Below are 22,361 nucleotides of genomic sequence, written 5' to 3'. Positions count from 1 at the left end.
TGCTATTTATTTAGGCACATTAAAGCTCTCACACACCGAGCCCAGAGGTGTCGTTGAGATAAGAGCCTCCGGTGATCTGGCTGCTTCCTCCTGAAAGTATCTTCAAATGCGGAAGGTCGCTTTTTGTTTTCTCACCTCCTCACAAACACTGCATATATGTGTGCATGCATGCATGGTTGAATACCTACATCGTACCCTCACACCACATCATCTACCTATCCGTCTTTGTTAAAAGCATTTGAAAAGATGAAATGACTCTCACCTTTGACTCCGACACCATTTTAGTGTCTTCACACTGTTTCACATTATATATTTACTTTATTTAGCTCTTTTTACTAGAAGGTCTGCATTTTCACTCCCCAGCATACATTCTTTATTGTTTCCCTCCTCAGTCTCAGAGGTGTTGGCTTTGGGATGCAGTAATGTATTCTACCCTCTGTTATTGAATCAATGCACATGAAAGCCAAAAGTGTGTATGAGAGAAATAGTAGGAAATGGAGACATGAAAGTAATGAGAGGTTCTGAAACTGATACATGAAAGATGTGTTGACTAGAGACACCAGGGACACCCATAAACTTGCTGTGAATCTTTATTATATATTGCCCTGTACGGTTTCCCCCATCCTTTCCTGAATGATGATCTTACATTATATCTCCCAGGATGATTAACAAATAAAAAGACACATTATTTAGTTGTAAGAAAATAGGGTTGTATCAACAATCTTTACCAAAGGTACAATTCCTGAAACTAATAGGAGCATACTGAGGGCCTAGCAAATACAACAAGACAAATGTTACAAATGTATTACCATACAAGTCCAACAAGATGTGTTTGTTTTTTGAGTTTGATTTTAAAGGAGAACTTTTTCAGGTTCCCACCCGTAGTTTGGCTTTCTATGAAAATAATGTTGACGTGCATGTTGTTAAGTGTTCAAACACAATTTTTTCATCAAACTGTCAAGTGACTAAACCACCACACCATTTTTATTTTCGGGTACCATATTGTGTCTTGGTAAACCACACTTTTAACATTATTACGCTGTTTTTTTCCCGCTTCGAATAGTTTTCTCTTTCTTCACCTGTGTTTGCATCACTGATGTTCTTTTTTAATGGGCTCCCATAGTGAAGCCCTGCATTGAATTAATCAGGATGTTAAGTTATGTTTCAGTGTCAAAAGCTTTTTGAATACATCAATGCAAGGTTTGAGGTTCGAGCACTGCTGTCCACAAGTTGCGTCTACAATGGGTGAATGAATGGGATAGTAGTGCAACAACATACATTGATAATTGCAGAGTTTGGTACAATGATATTTCACATGACGGAATTGTCGATGAATAAGATACAACCTGGAGAAATTCTGCTCTTTATTATGTATTTCTCAGTTGCCAAATACAGCTTATGAGTTGAGTGCATAGACTGGTTGAGTGCCAGACTCTTGCAGCTGTCCTCCAACCAAAGATGGCGCTGCATCAAAACACCTCTCTCCCTCCTCCAGACAGGCCCCTTCTTCTCTGCTTTCCTCAAAACAAACAGGCAGGAACTTTGACCGGTGTTCCGAGCTAGTAACTAGCCTGCTAGCTTTTACTAGTTTTCTGTCTTTTTTTCATATTGTTGTGTGTTGTAGCACATGTGGAGAGATGTGGTTTATTTATTTACTCAGCTGGCTGTCGCTAGTCATCCAAGTGTCCTTCGTTACGCTAGCAATAGGTAAGTGCATGTTTTAAAATCCATGCAAATGCTAGGTAGCTAATTAATAACGCTAGCGGACCATTTCAGTAAGTGAAGCTGCAACATTTAATAATAACTAGGCTTTGTTTGCTGCCCTGCACCTGTATTGGCACTACACAAGTGTTAATAATAAAATGCAATTACAAATAATAAGCCTACCTTATGACTAAATAAGGTACACTGTGTTCGTTTACCTCACTACTGTTTGCTTGCTAAGCTAGCAAGATTTCCACCACAGGAAGAACGAATTCATGCCTTTTTAATTTGTTTAAATGACAACAGCATATTTTTTTAAAACAGTAGTCATTAAAGTGAAGAATGTATTTTTGTTAGTTTTTGCCACGTCTTAAACTTAAGTAGTTTTCGTTGTACATGGGGAAACAATTGTGTTTCATGATGCTAAGTAAGCTAGCATTTAGCTTTCTCTCTTCAGTTTTTACCATTTTAAACTATTCAGAACTTCGATGCCTGAGTGAGCATATGACAATAGTGAGGTCCTAAAGTCTGATATGCAATACAGATTTGATATAATAGCATCAGTATTCAGTTGGAAGGTTAGCATGTAAACTAATATGAACTAGACAATGTTGCTTCAAATCTAACTAGCATGGTTATTTACAATGTTAACAATATGACATTCCCGTAGGTTAGTCGACAAACTGTATATTAAGCATTTGGCTCACATAGTTACAAACAGTATGTTAATATGTTGGGTTTGCTTCAAAACGTTGTCAAAGAGCTTGTCTGTCTGTGTCCACGTTGCAAGTTAGTTACCAGAGGCCTGTACTACGATACGAAGCTGGTTCAACATAACCTGGGAGGTATACTACGAATCTAGTTCAACCTATCCTGGATATGTTTTGAGTTATCCGGTTGTCCTAATCCAAAACAAAGCCGCTCTCGCTAAACTGTCCTACACCGCTGGTTATCAAGTGGATCGCTCAAGCCAGCCGTGTCCTATCTAGTTAGGTGCGCGTTCACATAAAAGTGGTGGTATCTGGAGCATTCGACCAATCACAAACATGGAGAAGCGCACTGACAGCGCAGCGTCATACTTCCTGAATGAAAAGTCAACTATAATATTAGACATATGAAGAAGTTCAACTTTAAACATCCATGACTTAAACACTTTATCCAGGATCAAAGCCACATAGCTGCACCTGCAAGGTGAATACAGCTGCTAACAGAACAAGTGTTTGAATGCGTACATTAATAGGTTTATGATATCACTGTCCGTCCAAGACACGAGTGGATCTAATGTGTTGCTTAAAATAATACTTCTGCATACAGTATGTGACACAGTGTCACATACTGTATGCAGAAGTATTATTTTAAGCAACACATTAAGTTGACGAAACACTCGAGTCAAATGTAATTAAAGTCAGATCGTGTAGACGGGGCAGTGATATCAGTGAAACCCCGAGTTTTCCCTGAAGTTAGCCGGCTAAGCGAAAATCCTGCTTCGTGGTATACCCCCCTGGCCACGTAACACACACACACACACACACACACACACACACACACACACACACACACACACACACACACACACACACACACACACACACACACACACACACACACACACACACACACACACACACACACACACACAGCTGTCAGGTGTGGCTGCTGACTGTCAAACCCTGCTAGTATCAGTCACTCTAGCCCAGCTGTGTGTGGTTGTGTACTTGTTTCTTCTTTTGTTGTTCTTATGTTTTACTTTCGGCACATACTTGTTCTGAGTGCATGATAACCTTGTGTGTTTACCTTAAATGTACCGGGTTAGTTCTCTTTGTTCCTCGATGTTATGTCTATTTTTGTATATATAAAGCTGACTATGATTCTGATACTAGTCAGGATCAAGGAACTAAGATTATCATGTTTGCTAAACTGAATCAGATTAAATAATTAACTAAGGCATTACCAAATATTTACCAATGCTAGACAGTTCACATATCATCATTTAATAGCTTTTGATTTGCCACGATATGAGCCGAGAAAATTCTGATGTCTTTTTCTGACTGCAATATTTTTGTTTGCGTTTTAGCAGTTAGCAACTTAATAACATTAATGTGGCACCCTTGCCTTTTCATTTAAGAACTTCTTTGACATTTAGCAATGAATTCAGAGCATTTACAATAATACCAAATAGACGGAGTTAAACACCAGCCAAAGTGGCTTTCTGTCACCTCCTATTAATGACTTATAAACATAAAACATTTGTAAATGATGCCCAAGTATAAAGTGGTAAAAACATGACTTTTTTCCAATGACCGCCTTAATAAGTCTTTCCTTCTGGGCCTTTATTGCCAATCATAAGCTGCTTTGTAGCATTGCAACAGTGCAACTCTGTAAGCAAAACTAGGTGAAGGAGCAGTACAACCCATGATTGCCCAGACCCTTACTTTATTAAGTCGGTATAATCATGCAGTACTTTTCCAGATTCAATTGGCCCAGTCAGGAATGTATCAAAAATAACTAGTTATAAAAAATCCTGCTGCGTAGGTAACATTTTCAAAACGTATTTTCATCTTTAAGATTTACCTTTTTATTTTGAACACAAACAAGCAATGTATCGCTACGTGGTGAACAACAGGATTATTTATTTTTATCATTTGTATTTTATTGAGATAATTGAAATGCCTGGAAGATCCAATGATGAAACTGCCTCTCTGTTTTTCTTGTTTCTTTTGACTCTTATATGAATTCTGATCCCTTCTGATTGTCTCCCCCAGCTGCTGGCCTGTACTACTTGGCAGAACTAATAGAAGAATACACAGTAGCCACCAGTCGAATAATAAAGTACATGATAATGGTGAGTAACCGCATCATTCCCCTAATTCTCTTGTTTTTAAGAATATACTGCACTCAACCATGTTGTTAACAAGGTGTGTGTGTGTGTGTGTGTGTGTGTGTGTGTGTGTGTGTGTGTGTGTGTGTGTGTGTGTGTGTGTGTGTGTGTGTGTGTGTGTGTGTGTGTGTGTGTGTGTGTGTGTGTGTGTGTGTGTGTGTGTGTGTGTGTGTGTGTGTGTGTGTGTGTGTGTGTGTGTGTGTGTGTGTGTGTGTGTGTGTGTGTGTGTGTCCGTGTGTGTGTCCGTGTGTCCGTGTCCAGTTCTCCACAGGGGTGCTGGCCTGTCTCTATCTCTTTGAGAGCTTCCCAGTGCTGATGGTGGGGGTCGGCCTCTTCACCAACCTGGTGTACTTTGGCCTCCTGCAGACTTTCCCTTACATCGCGCTGAGCTCCCCAAACTTTATCCTCTCCTGTGGTGAGCATGACACACTATCTGTTGGTCCCAAATCTCTTTTTCTCTTATCCTGTTTTCCAACATGTTGTCTCTTCTTTGTCTTCACTCTCCAGTGTTGGTGGTGGTGAACCATTATATGGCCTTCCAGTTCTTTGCACAAGAGTATTATCCCTTCTCAGAGGTAATGTTGTCTCTTTCTGAAGCCATATTCATGAAAAAGATTGTCTGCCATTCTAACTCAAGTCTCATAATCTTTCATTCTGCGTCAAGGTGCTGGCGTACTTCACCATCTGCTTGTGGGTGATCCCCTTCGGCTTCTTCGTGTCCCTGTCAGCGGGGGAGAACGTGCTTCCGTCCACCATGCAACAAGGAGGTGAGATTTATGTCTCTTTGGCTGTATGTTGGTTGTTGATTCGAGCTGTGGGTTTAGTATGTTTAATTGTAATCTCTCTATCATGACACGTTCTTAGATCCCTCAGTCTTATGAACACAATCTTAAAAAGCCTATGTTATAATGTCATGGTAATCAAGGGAAAACCATGTCTGTCATTTAAAGCAGTGGTTCTCAAATGGGGGTACGCGGACCCCTAGGGGTACGTTGGAGTACTGCAGGGGGTACGTGAGATTTATTTTATGTTAATGAAAAAACAAAACATAATTAATGCATTTAAACAAACTACTAATAGTAGATTAACTACTTTATTCAAAAGTTTACAGTAATTCTGGATAATAAAATGGGAAAAATAAAGTTAAACATATTTCAAAACGCAAAGTGTAATAACTGCAGTTAGCCTCCCTGTCAGAATGACAAAGGTCCTCAGTGAAGCACAAGCCCATATTTCTCACTACATTGTAAGTACAACTTATTAAAAAGATCAGTTCAATGCAACTAATGTCGTCTTAGTGTTATTGCATGATGTTAACATTGGTTTGTCATGAATTTAGTGATGGATAGTAAACATTTGAAATGTAGCATTTAAGTGCTTCTCAGTTACAAGGTTGTTGTTTTACTGTACCTCTTTAAAGACATTTGTTCCTTAACAAATTGTTTTTGCGCTGATCAGGGGGTACTTGGCTAGGGGGTACATGATTGAAAAAAGTTTGAGAACCACTGATTTAAAGGAATGACCCCCTGCGCTTATATTAGCCGTGCTAGTTCAGTCAGTCGATGAGACTCGGTCATGGTTTCGATCCCCAATTGCTTTTTTTTCTCTGTGTGTGTGACCACTGTTGTTGATTTCATCTTGATCTTAAACAACAAATGAGTAGGGTTGTAATGAAAAGTTAAAGCTAATTTATAACGTCACATTCAAATACTGCGCTGCTTTTCTTTTCCAGATATTACCCTTAACTCTAAAGCGTTGTAAATTCCATTAGTCCAAGTTAATTGAAAATACATGTAATCATTACAAATATTGCCAAACATAAATCATCCAACAAATGCTTCAATCCATATTTGTTAGCGTTTAGCTTTAGCCTTTAAAAAAAACTAATTTTCAGTGTGGGCAAAAACAGGTTGCTGCTAACAACGGGAGACAAGCAGGAATCCAATAGCAACATAAATGACTTTAAATAAGATAACGTCTATTTTGTCACACTTTTACTGTGAATTAACGATCAAGTTGATTTAATAAAGAAAATACACGTTCATTAAATATTTTGGTTGATTGGAAAAGTGTGATTATTGATTGACAACACACACTTGAAGCTTCTTTTCAAGACCTCCATAGAAGCTTTGACTAAATAAAAAAACGACAGGTGTTGTCTGAAGATAAAAACAGCAATGTATAACAATTGACTTTGTTCTTTCTTTTAGATGATGTGGTGTCTAATTACTTCACCAAGGGCAAGAGGGGGAAGAGGTCTGGGATCCTCGTGGTGTTCTCGGTCCTGAAGGAGGCGGTGCTGCCCAGCAGACAGAAGATGTACTAAGGGGCTCGGGGGGGCAGCCTCAGGGTCAAGAGGTGTATGAGTGTGTGTGTGTGGAGGATTAAGGGGAAGCAGGAAGGACTCTGGGAATTTGTTTTCTGGATGGGACTAAAAACGAAACAGTGGCCATATTGGGAAGAAAGAGGAAGGACCAATGAACGGATCGGAGCTTCCTGCTGGACGACTTTACACCGACCACGGTCGTCTCTTTGTTTCTCTCTTTGTCTGTCTGACTGCCAACAACATCAACTAAAGACCCCTTTGTGGGGATCGGTTCTGTAGCGCAGCACTTTGTTATTCACATGTTGGACATTTTTTAAATCTTTGGTATTGAAATATGTTTGTGAAAAGGTCTGAAATGTAACCTGTACGTTTTGACTTGGGAGATAAATAATTTAGTGTTTTTTCCTGGAGACGAGATGTTCTGTCTTTTATGTGTTGTAGGTTTCACGCTAAGATTAAACACAGAAGAGCAGAATTAGGAGACGACTAGATAAATCTCCCCAGAGGAAGCCACTTTAAGGCACTTTCTGGTTTAATCCTGATGGCCAAGCTTTCATTTTGGTTTAAAGTGGCATAACAGCTGCAGGAAAAATGCCTCAAGTCCCTACTTTACCCGACTTCTTTAAATAAGAAAGTGAAGTTAAGTTGTAATTAATCAGATGGTGCTTTAATTTAATTACAGGATGTGGCATGATGTAAACACCCCGTCGCTTCACAGTGATGAACATGGCTTAATAAGGATTACTTCTATAAGCGAAACGCCCTTAAATGAATGTGATCTACAATGAATATCTCCCAGTCTGGATCATGTGTTGGAGATTTTCTTTTTTTGTCTTCCAGATCTACAGACTCATTAATCACCGGCTCTTTTTTGGACTATTTTGAAAAGAAATCCACAGTAATAACAAACAGATTTTTTAAAAACATTGAGAGTTAACCCGACATCTGACGACAAATGAAAACACTTGTGAAGACTCTAACGTGCGTCAGGGACAAAAGCTGCTCAAAGTGGTTTTTGATGAAAGTGCTTTTAAAGAGCCCGATATTCTTTTTACCAATTACAGAGTGCGATTCATCGGAGGCTGGTATGCTGCACAGATGTATAATAAAATACTTTGTTGAAATAACAGATAGATTAAATGCTTCTTTTCACGGGAAAATAGATCCTCAACATTTCCAATTAAATCTTCACTTATTTAATGTTAAATAAAATGTGTAGTACGATGGATTTTCCTGTTAACTTCACTGTCTAAAAATGTGTGTGTGTGTGTGTGTGTGTGGCAGTCAGTCTAGCTGGTGTTATCCACGTCCCGTGTGTCTCGGTCACAGTGAGGTTGAGGCTAGTGTGCACTTTGACCCCCACTGAGGTGTGAAGTAAAGCTAAAAAGACAAAACAACCACACGCACACACACACCTTTAGCTGACAGGCCACAGCTCCCAGTCACACACACACACACGCTGTTGACAAGCCCTCACCTGGACCCCGAGTCAGTTCCCTGGGGGGAGCAGAGAAAGTGCAGGGACTCATCTGAGACAGGTGACCCAGTTCACTGAGGTTTTCTCACCTTTCACTCACCCCTCCTTTCACCCCGCGTTTGGAGGCGCAGCATCTGGGGTGTGTGGCATTTTTAATTTTTGTCACTATGGGCTTGAAGTCTAGGAGGGGGGAGGGGGATTTTGTGTTAGGGAAGGTCTACTGTTGAGACTGTTACAACTCAAAGTGAGATTACATAGAGGACACTGCTAGATGTCCTTACAAAACATTTCCTAAAATAGAATCCCCTTAAGCACAATAATTACATTTTTTCAGATCATTTTTGATGGCATGTTAAATACAAAAGATTTTTAATCTACCATCAAGTTTACATAAGGGATATTTTTAATCCATTCCTTTCAGACATTTACTAATGCAGGTGTTGTTTAAGCTCTTCCTTTGTTCAGTAATGTCCGGGCTCCAGCACTTCAGCCAAGTGCATGGCCACCTCTGTCCAGGGGGAGGTGCTCCGCCCCTGGGGGTATCCTCTGTGCTGGACCTCCACAATGTCCTTTGGCTCAAAGTACCGTGGGGAGGCGATCCTGGAAGGGAAGGCTCTGGGGAACAACACCCTCTGGAGGACATCCAGAGGCAGGTCGGGGGCGGGGTGGCGCCTGCTGTCCCACTGGGTGGTGTACTGAGGCTGCTGGCTGCCCCCCAGCACCGTCACTTTGTCCCGGAGGTCCGGCTCCCTGAGGGGCTTTTCTGGTTGGAGGCCCGTGAAGATGGTCCAGGGTCCAGGGGAGGAGGCTGGAGGTTGCTTAGTGGGGATGTTTTTGTCCTCCAGATGACCTCCTGGCTGGTGTTTTGGATCAGAAGTGAGGCACTGGGTGTGGTACTGGCTCACCAAGACTCTAGGGGAGAATTCCTTCAGGAGAGGAAGACCTTTTTGGTTCGCCCACTCTATCATCTTCTCATCTATAACTGTCTAAACAAAGACATGGAGATTAGTTCGAAAAATGCTGCAAACCCCTAGATGTGGAGAGATTAGATTTTCCCAACATACAAACCAACCTTTTTATTGATCTTATTTAATTTGACCATATCCATGAGATCAATGTATAAAGTTTGACCCAGCTTCCTCTCCTGCATTTCCTTCTTCTTATCAGTTTGCCACATGCAGCTTTTCAGATACCTGCACAACAACACAAGAAGTCCGTCTCAAACTTCAACCAAAACAGTTTAACCAACTGTGTATGCTGTTGTTATTTTAGCTTGTTACCTTGCCACCTCCCTGTGGCACCAGATGCGGGCCAAATCCAGAGGAGTTTGTCCCAGGCCGTCCCGGGCCAGCTCATCGGCTCCGGCCTGCATGAGGGTCTCTGTGCAGCTCAGGAGGCCTTCAGCGGCGGCCAGGTGCAGCGGGGTCTCCCCTGAATCTGTGGTACTGGTAAAGACAAACATAAATCACTACTATTATTTGTGTCATCATAATCATTGTTCCTGTCAACAGCATACATCAAACTATCTCATCGTAATCATAATTTCACTTTTTATTGTAGGCTTTTCTTAAAAAATGCTTTACTTTAGTGTTTGAATAAGCAGCTATTGGACCCAGCTGATACATCCAGCTACTTGGACATACCCACAGCATTTTATTCACAAAAAAAGTGTTCCCCTACGTGTTAATGTCAGCCCCGTGCTCCAGCAGGCAAATGAGGCACGAGGCGGTGTTGGGTGAGCTCTGGGGGGACAGGACCATGTGAACAGGCCGGCGACCCTGATTATCGCTGCTGTTGACCTCCCCATGCCTGGACTCCACCAGCAGCTGAATGGTAGCCAGCTGGCCGTAAAGGCAGGCCATGTGCAGCGCTGAAAGACCCTGGTGGAAGAAACACATCATATGCATGCAGTTATATTATGCTTCTGCAATGGCATGGCTTGCTGGGAAATTCATTGGAGCAGAGCAATCATTATTTCTCGTACATTTATTGTTAGTGGACTGACCATTTATTCGATTATTTCCATGTGTGCTTTTGATGAAATGCATTTATAACGAGAAATATAGATTTTTTTTTCCTGTTACCACTTTACAGATTAAGGTTTACACTTGTTCATTGAATGTTCATTGCATCTTTTAACAGTGAAATACCATTTCCACTGGATAAAACTTCAAAAACACATAACTACTTTTCTTCCCAATAAGAATTTCCTTGGCTACTCAACTTTTCAATGCTGAATTGTTACCTTTATTCTAATCAACGTATACAGTAGAAGGCCCTTTTTTTTTAGAGAGTTTAGAGATAAAATTATTGCAGTGGGTCAATTTAATTCCACCACTAAGCTCCTTTCTTCTCTTAATGTTATTGAGCCTACCTGTCTGTTCACACTGTACAGATCCAGCTCTTCTTGGCTCCCAACATCTGGACACATCTGCCCCTCTGGGGGAGCTTTGTGGGTCACCTTCCTGTGAAATGAAACCATTAAAAAACTAGTGTTGTGAATGCTAGGTTAGTATCAACATAGGGCAAAAATAAAGACTTTTCTGCACCAAATGAAACTAGGGGTAGATGGTGACTTTGAATACAGTCAGGTAACGTTCAAAATGGCCCATGTAAAAAGTAAAGTGCTCAAAAGCAGCTAGTTTACTATGAATTAAAGTTTACATTAAAAAGCAGAACAATTATCAATACATTTCTGAAGTTATTTACCGATTTCTACATTCCCCTCGTCTCCGTTTTTCTGATTTGTTGACAGGTTCCATGGTTACCAAGGAAACGTGGTCAACATGAAACAAACTGATTTTTTTGGGTCACTTTTACTTTCCACTTTCACGGAGTTAAGCGTTTTGTTTTAACAGCTGCAGTCCTGATCACTCTACAATCTACAAAATATCCAGTCATTTTTTTTATTGTAAACCTTTTTAATCTGTTTGTTTACCTAATGCTACGTTTATTTAATAGACCAAGAACCCTATTTTTTTATTATTTGTATACTAAATGCTTGGGTTAATCATTGTTCGGTCTGAGGTGTGTCAAAGGTAGCAACAACATTGATTTAGATACATTTTTATACCACATTCATTTTCCACTTTTACTGGGTCATATTTAAGTCGAATCATAACTAGAAAATATTCATTAATTTTCACAATTGTATCCTCTTTCAATGCAAGTTTTCCGTTAACATAAAGCCTATATAATTCAACGTTGGGTGTTTTTAATATAAGTCAATCAATGCGCATGCTCAACCTTGATTGGCTGATGCCTTGTTGCAATTTCATTGGCTGTCAGCAAAATACGTTTGTCGTCATTAGCTCGTAGCTAGCATACGTTAGCATTATTGCAACTGCCGCCACACGTTGATAATATTTAAAAGAAAACGTTTAAAAGTCAGTCATTTGTAGAAACAAAAGTTGGTACATTACGTCGGTACTTACTTATGGTGAGATAGATGTATAAAACAAATAATTATAATGGTTCTTCAAGAAAAAATCCTCGTCGTCCTCAGGTTCGGGGGGGATGGAACCTGGTCCAGAAAATACAGTCTGCATCTCAAGCTTCTTTCTCAGAGGATTGCCAAACTTGAAAGCAGCAGAAGAACGTGAATCGACAACAAAATGCAGCAAGTTGGTGGGATGTTAGTTAATGAATCACCTTTGTCAAAATTAGCCAAAAGTGTAAAATGGTACTGTGCATTATATAAAATGGTGTAATGTTGTGTTGCATCTGTCTGAAAATGCCCATTACATACCATGAGTACTTCCCCTCACATATGTAATGTTTGTATGCTATGACATAAAGCAGACAAGGATGCACCTTGTTGTAATGGCAGATATGTTGTCATCTCATAAGGAGAGTATGTCATCCCCCCCCCCCCCCCCCCCCCCACATGACAGCACCTCCTATAGACAGCTGTTTATTTCGTGCCCACCTTGTATGTTTATTTCTCTTTTCTATCTGTTTTTTTATTTTTGTTAACCTGAAATATTAAGTTGAATGTTAATTTCAAAGTGTGTTTAAAAGAAAGGCACTTTTAAACCTCCTCATAATCTGAGAAGAAAGATGAGCAGCCAAATACACTAATATTTGTATGCAGCTTACGTTTCACATACAAAGCCTTAATCAGCATGCCATTTTTGAAAGTAAAAAGTTCACTTCCTTATTTGATAAAACAGGTCTGAGTCATTGTGACAGGTCCGGGCAGATGAATGGCTCCTGTCATGGCAACAATGGTTACTTGCACTCTCCCATCCCTGGTGTGTTTGTATTGACGGTGCTTTGTGAGTAAAAGGAGATCAATCCTGCCAGTGCTGTTGAGGCCTCAGAGCTAACGTTTGTTCCACTGCGCACCGGGCCTGCCGCCACGCCTGATTCCGATAGGAATTAACACGTATATTCTCTATGTCTCTGTGAGGCTGAGGGGTCGATAAGCTCATCGGGCGCAGGCCTCTGTGATCACTAATATTGACCACTTGACCCCGGGCGGCACTGGATGTAGAGAACTGTTTGTCATGGTAGAGAGTACTAGAGACACTGTAGTTTGGGTTAAGTCGATTTAGAGGATTCAGAATAAGCAAACTCACTGAAATGTATCTTATCATTGGTTTATGTTTATTCTTTTGGTTTCCTTGGTTTCTGTATTCATACATTTGCTACATTTTCTAGGGAAATCCTAGAGAACGGAAAGCACAAACACTATTGCTAAAATTAAACGTACCCTTGTTGTCTATGCAGCTTTACATTTCCTTAACCCATTGGAAGAAAGTTTATAAATAAATACAAGTATTCTATTTCCCCTTTTCTTTTTTATTCCACTAAAAAGCATAAAATATAGAAAAAGGAATACAAAATAAAGGAACAAATAATCACAGACTTGCAAATATAGATTGCTGACTTGTGGTGATGGAAACTTCCACAATGAAGAATATTTTTAGTTAGTCAAAATCTTTAACTTTAAGATCCACTTACTAGCTTTTCAATAAAAAAACCTTAATATCTTAACGTGCCTCATACATATTTTCTGCAGCTATTCAGTACTTTTGACTTCCACCTTTTTATTCTTTGTCCTTCTCTGTCACTCCAAGCTATGAAGGTCCAGTGGAGGGTCAAGGACGGGCCGTGAACTTCTGGCTTCCTGCTCCGAGCCTCCAACCCCCCCAGAGCCCACGCCTTTATCACAACACTGCTACTTCGATGACAAATGCATGCAAGTGCACAGAAAGAGTGAGTAAGAAAACCGTGTGTGTGTTTACGTGCACGTAAATGTATATACGGCTTAATAGTAAGGGCACGGTCCCGCTGCGGCCTCTTTAGCTTCCTCTGTCCTCGGTCACATTTTACGGAGTGTGTCGGTGTAGAGCTATTTCATGTTTAACTTTCAGCACAAATCCCCGGACGACGACCCCCGACGTGACCTCTTTCTTCTGGCAGTTGAGTGAGAATGTGTGTTTGATTGCCCATGTACTGTCAAACTCAGTCTGTCTATGAGAGTGCATGAGCCTTAACATCTTAAAAGCTTTCTGTTTATTTTTTTCAAATGAATATTTTTCAAGCTCTGGGGAAAACTGTTTTACATAAATCAGATGTCAAGTGCAGAAGAAAAGGGTTAAAACAACTGATTTTTCTGGGATAAACTGTTTTAGGTTACATACACACAGCGTGTTACAAAACTCCTCTGACAACTTGTGTAGCACACATTAGAGCAACTTGCGTCTTAGTTCAAAGATGTGTTTGTCAAATGTACCTCTCTTACTCTAAATCAGGGGTGTCAAACTCAAGGCCTGGGGGCCACATCCGGCCCGCGACTTCATTTTATGTGGCCCCGCAAGAGCTTGCAAAGAATGTAATACGTTTATTATACGATTACATGCCGCTTTACAGAATCAGGTTGCCCATGAACTACATGTCCCACAATGCATCTCGTTTTGTGACATGCGCACTGAAGAGACTTGCAATTATTTGCTTTCAGACATAGATAATTACTAAGTCATTATCCTATCCGATAATAATCCAATTCAGAGGCAATAATGTAATACAACACATTATTTTATATATATTATATATTTATATATATGTATTTATATAGTTCCAACCGGCCCTTTGAGTGCAACCATAATGCTCTGATGTGGCCCGCGATGAAATTGAGTTTGACACCCCTGCTCTAAATGCTCATTGCCTAGAAAAAATACTGTGTGTGTGTGTGTGTGTGTGTGTGTGTGTGTGTGTGTGTGTGTGTGTGTGTGTGTGTGTGTGTGTGTGTGTGTGTGTGTGTGTGTGTGTGTGTGTGTGTGGTGTGTGTGTGTGTGTGTGTGTGTGTGTGTGTGTGTGTGTGTGTGTGTGTGTGTGTGTGTGTGTGTGTGTGTGTGTGTGGCATTAGCTACAGCACGTCCAGTCGGTGCAGAGCAGATTAGCATCAGGCCGATCTCAGCTGTCTAAACCTGCTTAGGGCGAGGATGAAAGTGAGATCATGTGCCAGTAGCCTCACAACGCGCTCTCCCATTGGTCCGTTACCTCATCCAATCACATCCATCTGATTTTGTGCTCAGTGAACATGGGAAGGGAATACATCTGTCCTCTGAATCTAAAGGTTTGTTGGTTATTATACCGTATTATCCCTCTATTCAATATTTATTTATGGTGATTTTGACCTTTTATTGAAAGTAGTATGTGCACATTGACTGGAATTAAAAGACACTTGCAAAATAGTTTCTTGGCTAGATTTAAACAAGGGACATTAAATACTAATAAATCCTCATTTTGGGTTTATTTGGGGTTTCCCTCTTCATTCTAAGGGCTGTTTGCTGCTCTGTATATCTGGAAAATACTCGTAAGAATGCTTGAGTTTTCATTAAATGAGTTTGAAGAAAAGTGACCACACAGCCGAAGCAGTGCTTCAGAAGAGAAGTGAAGCAATCGAGGGAGGAAAGAGTTAAGAAGTGAGGCCGTTGAAAAGCGAGAGAACACAGAGCGAAGGAGAAGATGAAGAGTAGCTACCAGAGCAAACACACAACCTTGATATGCCTCCATATTTGATGAGCCACCTTACAAGGACCCTGGGCCTCTGGGGTTTCTGAACTCTGGCCCGCGATGAAATTGAGTTTGACACCCCTGCTCTAAATGCTCATTGCCTAGAAAAAATACTGAGTGTGTGTGTGTGTGTGTGTGTGTGTGTGTGTGTGTGTGTGTGTGTGTGTGTGTGTGTGTGTGTGTGTGTGTGTGTGTGTGTGTGTGTGTGTGTGTGTGTGTGTGTGTGGCATTGCGCTGATGTCCTCACTCCTCCTTTCTTCGTCCTTCTTTTTGCTTCCTCATCCTTTTGCATTATCATGTCAAGTAACTAGGCAGACACGGGCTGCAGATGCTCATATCAGAAAAGGATCATCTTTTTTTCATACAAGTGTGCTTCCTTATGCAGCATATTTGATAACACCTGAGTCATAGATCGTGACGGATCAGGGAGATTTTCTCCTCTGATCTTCCTTCTTGTTTTTGCTTCCCCATCATATTTCCTTTTAACTCCATCCCTCAGATCCTCGTTTCATCTTGTTTCTCTCTCTCTCTCTCTCTCTCTCTCTCTCTCTCTCTCTCTCTCTCTCTCTCTCTCTCTCTCTCTCTCTCTCTCTCTCGGTGCTTGATGCTTGATGCTCAGCCAGGTGGCAGCGCGCTAATGCACCATGGCACATTCTGCAGCTCAGAGTCACAATGCGCGACCAGGCTTTGCGCAGTGACCGCACGGCGACCTCCCTCAGTATCGTTGCGCACGGCGATGTACTGTACCAGGGCCTGTTTAGGGCAAGGATTGAGGTGATGGGTGGGTTGAGAGGATGAAGTAGGAGAGTCAAAGGAGAAGAAGAAGCAGGGTTCTGCCACCAATGGGTACCATCAGATCACATGACAGGGAGATAAATGGATTGTGAGCAGAGAAAGTCTGAAGCAAACTGAGACGCCCATCGAAAGGACATTTCTGTGCCATGTGTGAGTTATCTAAGTGAGAGGAGGCAAGAGTTGGCTCACGCACCACGATGAGCGCCTCTGTGACCAGATTAGGTCACATGCTTGGTTTCTTACGTGGTAGAAAGCACACATTTCTGAACCTCTGGAAGACCCAACAGCTCGTCGTTATGTTATTCAAGGTGTTACTCCTTTGCGAGAGGATAGGATATCCTTCTTACTTTGACCACTTCTTTCTGGATGTCGGCCGATGCTCTCTCATCCCTGAGGTCCTGACAGACATGGTGCCATCACACCTTCCCACAACCCCAAGCTTTTCTTCCACCTCAATCCTCACAGTTCAGCCTAAACGACCAGGGGGAGGGAGCGATAAAACGCCTGAGATAGTGAGAGAATGAGATGTCGCCTTTAAGGTCAATGTAACGAAGGTAGAGGGAGGAGATGGGAAAGCTCAAACTATCTTATGGCAGACCCGTTTCTTTTATTCAAGGTGGTGAGTCCTCTCCAAGGCAGCACGGCTCTTCGAAAACCTGAGGGGATGTAGTCCTTCTGGTGATTGTCACATCTCCCAGCAATAGGCTGTACTCCGACATCTAGCTCCACTTTACGGTCATTCTTCCACTAATCTTTAACCGTTGTTGGAACAAATCAGATGCTTTGGATTAAATGTGGTGTAGGTCATTCAAATGTACTTAAAGTAGTGCACCCTCCGTATCTAAATGATTAATCCTATACATTAGCAGGACCTCTCAAGAGTTCAAGTTACTTAAACTGTTAGAGTGCAGGTTTCCCCATTTCATGAAGTCTACAGCGAACATTTAGTCTCCAACATTGAGTGCATCCAACAGAACTCAGACCAGATGCTCCGAAGGATTTTTTGGGAAGGTCAGAGGTCAACTGGTCTTTTGTATTGGTCCTGTCGCTAAACAAAAGATCTGATAAAGCAAAGCTGGAAGAGGATAAACAGATGCCGTACTTAAAGCTCTGTACGAATCAGAAAAAGTCCTTTCATGTGATACACACAATAGATATATTTGTGTGTTTTCTGGACATGTTGCCTTTATTCAAACGTTACAGAAGAGGTTTTACAAGGTGACGTAGTAATAACCACCGTTAGTTTCATCACTTTGACATTCATTAGGAAATAACTTCTATTCCTTCTTTTGACCCTTCTGGAGTTACTGGGTCAGCAGCTGTGTGAACTCACGCTCTGGTTGTGTGTAAAGCCGAGAAGATCAACCGCTCGTTGACACCATTAACAAGGTCACATGTATCTAATCGTTCTGTCAGGAGATTGCTCTTGACAACAGCAGCAGTGCTCGTTGCCCTGCGCTATTAACCCGCACGTGAGTGTAGAGTTTTCAGAGACGAACTGAAACGCAACCACCGCGGCTCACGCTCGTTCTTCCTGCTGTGCGTGCAGTTTTATGTCGTCCATGCGTTTCTGTGTGATTGCTTCCCTACTTACACGCATGTGTTTTGCCATTGACACCGCGACCCTATCTAATCTGACGGACTCTCTTATATCCAGGTCATGGAGCATTGCCTCGACCTGGTTCATCAGCAGGCCCCCCCCAACCCCCATTGTTCTTCTGACACGCACCCTGATTATATTCATAAAGTCTGGTGTTGGTGGAGATAACACGATGTAAATATGCAAATGCCATTGGGACAGCGATACCACAACAGCTTCGGGACAGTCGGCCACTTTAACCCACTCTGCCTAGACAAACATGATAGGACAGGAAGTAAAACACACACACACAAGTTTGCATACAGGGTAAATTATGTTTTTTGCCTGAGGTATTAAATCTATTGAATTAAAGTGCTTGTATTTTTCACCCTTTATGCTGCAGGGGAGCTGGAATTAGGCCAACATAAACACAATAAGCAGCGAGGGGTTGGGTTTGGTGTAGGGGGGTCTGTCTGTCAAACAGATGACTAAACAGCTGATGTGATGATCTTCTTTCTGAAGAAAAGAACAATGTTCTGACGGTTGCTTTGCCCTCCAGAGACGTACAGAAGCTACACTCGCCTAATTACCATCTTTAATTATTCAGCAGCATGGCAGCTGCACGCAGAAACATTGAACTCCATTTGGACCGACAAGGCTAAAAGGATGTACTGTATGGCGGGTTGATCGCTTTATTATTGATGCTCGGTACGCTGAGGGCTTCATACAGCTCAACTGGAAGTGAAATAGACCTAAACTTAACCCCAAAGACTTGACATGTCATAACGCACATGTGAATCAGAATGATATAGAATAATAGGGATAATTATTTTGATGTGTTTTCTCTTTTCTCTTGACTCCCGTTGAGAGTTTGATTGACAGGTGGTTCATCCAATCACCTGCCTTGTATTTTCTGAAATTGCCTGTCCTTTTCCGAACACTTTCCACGGACCTCTTTTGAGATGGTTCTGTTTAACGAAGGGTTATTATTAAAGGGTTCCTAAGGGGTTGGAGCAGAGTTCTCCTCTCAGCACACATCACCAGTGTTTACGCTGTGCCGTTCACAACAACAAGAACCAACAGTTCGTACAAAGTTCTTCCATTAAAAGGAAAACTTAATGTACCCTTATGAATTTTTTATTCTGAGGGCTAATAATGAGGTCCTTGATACATGGAAATAAATAGACATCGGGATATTGAATTTCTTCATATGCTATATTTGGAATAAAGCTTGCTATTTGTCATTATAACAATTCTCAGTGTTGTACCTTTAGCTCTGTTTTGGTCTGTACCAACTCCCGAGGGAAATATCTGTCTCTTTAGCTACTGACTGATCCTTTCATCACCTGCTATTCACACACGCTCTCAGCCTGCTGCTGGGACTTGGGCAGGCAGAGTAAAGTGGATTTTTAAGATGTTTTTCTGCAGAACATCTCCCTGCTGCTGCTGCTGCTGCGAGGACACTTGGTGTATGCTGGTGACTCGGACGCAGTACCAAGAACCCGTCTCATTGGTTGTTTCGCCTTTCCACTGAAAGTCTGTAAATGTGTGTGTGGGCTTGGTGTGTGTGATCCTCACCTCTCCTGGCATCCCCCGCAGTGCCGACACTAAGGTCTGCCACCCTTCCTGTCCAGCTCCTCTTACCCGGGGTTCTGGCGTCGGCAGGGCACAGAGCAGCGGAGTTTGATCCCATCTGACATGTTTGGGCTCTCCCTGCATTTGCAGTCAAGTCTACACGCATTCACCTATTGTGTGTATTATAAAGCTAATGTGTGTGAGAGCTGTTTTCCTCACACTTAGGCGCAGGTCTGTTGCCACACACGTACGGTATATACATTAACATCAGGCCATATGGCTCGGATATCTGTCACATGTACTCTTTATCAACAGATGTGTGGGTGAATGTGTTACATGCACTCCCTCATATGATCTTATTCCAGCTCATTTTAAAACGTGTGGAAGCGACATCTGTCTGTCTTCATCGAGTGTTGACGTTCAGGCCTTCATGCGCTTTGATTATGTGTTCGTTCGCCCTCAGGGAGAGAGACGTGACCCATAAAGCCAGGTCAGGAGCATGCTCAGTGCCGCCTCCCCCAGTCGGGTGAGGGCATCTCCACATGTTTGACCCGGGGTCGCCTTCACAATCCTGATGGAAGTGTGAAAAGAAGCCTGGGCATGAGAAATTAGGGTTGAAATCACACCCCGGACCAGAGTCTGGCTCCTCTGGTTCCCAGGTGTCCTCTCACCTCGGATAATGCTAATGTGCAGAGAAGAGAACCGATTAGAAAGCACCGTGAGAGGCTGTTGGTTTAACAGCGAGGGCAGAGACCTTCTCTTCTTAAGATGCAGAAAAATGTTTATAAAGGGCAGCGTTCAAAAAGTTGGGCTGGAATGAAGTGTTTTCATTGGTTCAAAGTTGGATGTACGGAGCAACACAGTGATGTGCACGGACACACCCGGCTGTACACTTCTACCTCACTGCAGCAAGGGGAGAACGCTGTGTAGCAAAAGCACTATTTACTCTGCAGTACAATACACCTGTATACAATTATCTAATCTATCAATAACTTCAAAAAAAATTGGGGAATTTTTGCATATTTTGTGAATTTATTTATAGAAAATGTAAAATGTAAAAATACAGATAAAACAAGTAGAGAAAATCCCTCTTTGGTTTGAATAGCATTCATAATGCAAACATTCATTATTTATCCATTGACTATGTGTCACTACTCTTTTATTGTTGCTCACAGGGAAAACACTTCATTTAGAACTTGTATTTTAAAATGTGTTGGTGCTTTTAAACTGCATTCCCATCGATAACGGCTATATTTGCACACATTTGGATGATCCCCACAGATGTTGGGGCCTTCCTCACCCTCCTCATCCTCTACCTGCAGCAGCTTGCCGAGGAGCTGCATGCTTTTATATCACTGCAATGTTGCTCTCAGGCAGTGATGATGACCTCACCTCACCCACACAGCCGACACAGGCTTTTAAAAACCTCTGCGGTCCTTCCCTCGGCCGTGTCCTCAGCAATATAACACCGCCAGCCTAAGAGCCGCGCTCCCTGATCTGCTCTGACCTAATGGGCTGTGAAGCCGAGGGGGGGAGAAGGGCGTGACTATCTTCCATTTCTATCTGTCTTTTCCCACCTCGGCATGTGTGTCTTTCCATATCATTGGGTGATTTCTGTTATCGTAGAACGCCAAAAGCATTCCCTCAAGTGCTCAATTTGGGTTTTCAGATCTGCCGTATGCATGTGGCTGATTTTGTTGGTCTAAATTCAGAACCTTCACACCATTTTTCAAATAAATTGTTATTCTGGAGCTCTACAGTACAGTTGGGATTGTGTGGCCTAAAAAGCGAGAACTGGAAGAGGAGCGATTTTGGCTTCTGTTCGGCTATGATATGCAGATGTTGTGTGTCGATCGTAGGATACTTGAGGAAGACTGAGTACAGAACGTGTTTGCATATCGAATCACAGCTCTGATGATGGTCATGCTTAGAAACTCCCCCATTGATTTATTGACTGTTTAATCTTTAAAAAGACGGTTCTTAGTCTTAATTCAGCCTCAACCATCATCGGGTGTTGTCTTGATTTTAAAGGTCAGGTTGTGTTTTAAGTAATTTCCATCCTCTCTAATGTTGACTTGCATAGCTCTGAGGGTTGCTGTTAAACATGTAGATTCCTCATGTGATTTAAATCGGTCCAGGCTGGTGCTCGACATTCTGACTGTCAGCAAATCAGAAACATGCTTTGATAGGACAGCATAACCTGAATGCAACAACCTGAATGCCACAACAAAAAAATGGTGCTCCAGAGCAGGGAGGAGACCCTTTAGTGGCCCTAAAATCAAACTGGCACACGGAGGGCAGCCTCTCCTCTCGGTGTGTTCGGCTGGCTGGGCAGAGTGGCAGACTGTTCAGCTCAGCCAAGCATCCAGAAAGAGATCTCATGATGGATGGTAGGGGGATTGAAAGCTCAGGCCTAAGGATGTTTGCCTTAAGGAAACTAAACTGCAGCACCTCAGGACCCGGTCCAGCTCGGTGTTCAGAGTCCAGGCCGATGCCATAGGACACCCCCCCCCCCCCCCCTTCCTTTACATCGACCCGTTTGATGAGACACCTGCGGGCTAAAATGACCCGACAGCTTTTGATGCATTTGCTGCCACATAAGCGACCTGAAAGCGCGGAGCTATTTTTGCCGATGTTAATTTGCTCAGTGTTGAGGCCCCGGTTCACAGCTCGGTCAGCCTTCCCTGATACTATATTCCCGTTTGTTTCTGTAAAGGTTCTCCCGTCACATCGCATTTAGGTCGAGATGCCTGTGAACTGTGAATGAACCGCGCATAGGGACCGGCCGCGCGCAGGCCTCTGGGTCCTAGAGTCGGTCGTTTCCACTCCGTTTAATCATTTCTAAGATTCTCTGTGTGAGGGATGCTGAAAGAAGATAAAGATGAAAGTAGTTTCTTTAAAAAAATCCTTTAATTTTCATTTTTTGTCTTAAATAAAACGAGCAATCATCATTAAAATACCACACGACTTAATCGCCTAAAAGTTACATGCATGCAATAATATA

General features: G+C 42.1%; 2 protein-coding genes across 2 annotated transcripts; one reads left to right on the top strand and one right to left on the bottom strand.

Moving 5' to 3' along the window:
- The first annotated feature begins 1,467 nt into the window (after positions 1–1,467).
- On the top strand, positions 1,468–8,037 carry tex261 (testis expressed 261). The gene is made up of 6 exons (XM_034106317.2): positions 1,468–1,707; positions 4,467–4,546; positions 4,844–4,997; positions 5,090–5,157; positions 5,247–5,349; positions 6,793–8,037. Exons 1-6 carry the CDS (start codon positions 1,638–1,640, stop codon positions 6,906–6,908), a joined length of 591 nt encoding a protein of 196 aa, XP_033962208.1. The 5' UTR covers positions 1,468–1,637; the 3' UTR covers positions 6,909–8,037.
- A 730-nt stretch (positions 8,038–8,767) lies between these two features.
- Positions 8,768–11,147, bottom strand: ankrd53 (ankyrin repeat domain 53). Its single transcript, XM_034106316.1, has 6 exons — positions 11,095–11,147; positions 10,760–10,850; positions 10,066–10,265; positions 9,666–9,830; positions 9,458–9,578; positions 8,768–9,371 (listed from the first exon to the last, which is right to left on the bottom strand). Exons 1-6 carry the CDS (start codon positions 11,145–11,147, stop codon positions 8,847–8,849), a joined length of 1,155 nt encoding a protein of 384 aa, XP_033962207.1. The 3' UTR covers positions 8,768–8,846.
- Between the last annotated feature and the right edge of the window lie 11,214 nt (positions 11,148–22,361).

Source organism: Pseudochaenichthys georgianus, chromosome 18 (genome assembly GCF_902827115.2).
Source record: "Pseudochaenichthys georgianus chromosome 18, fPseGeo1.2, whole genome shotgun sequence".
Lineage (NCBI taxonomy): Eukaryota > Metazoa > Chordata > Actinopteri > Perciformes > Channichthyidae > Pseudochaenichthys > Pseudochaenichthys georgianus.
This window is presented reverse-complemented; position numbering and strand designations above follow the sequence as displayed.

Coding starts and splice junctions, on each gene's coding strand:
- ankrd53 (XM_034106316.1), bottom strand. CDS start 11,147: ATGGAACCTGTCAACAAATCAGAAAAACGGAGACGAGGGGAATGTAGA. Junction 10,851..11,094: donor CGAGGGGAATGTAGAAATCG/GTAAATAACTTC, acceptor TTCATTTCACAG/GAAGGTGACCCACAAAGCTC. Junction 10,266..10,759: donor TGTACAGTGTGAACAGACAG/GTAGGCTCAATA, acceptor TTCTTCCACCAG/GGTCTTTCAGCGCTGCACAT.
- tex261 (XM_034106317.2), top strand. CDS start 1,638: ATGTGGTTTATTTATTTACTCAGCTGGCTGTCGCTAGTCATCCAAGTG. Junction 4,998..5,089: donor AAACTTTATCCTCTCCTGTG/GTGAGCATGACA, acceptor TTCACTCTCCAG/TGTTGGTGGTGGTGAACCAT. Junction 5,158..5,246: donor AGTATTATCCCTTCTCAGAG/GTAATGTTGTCT, acceptor TTCTGCGTCAAG/GTGCTGGCGTACTTCACCAT.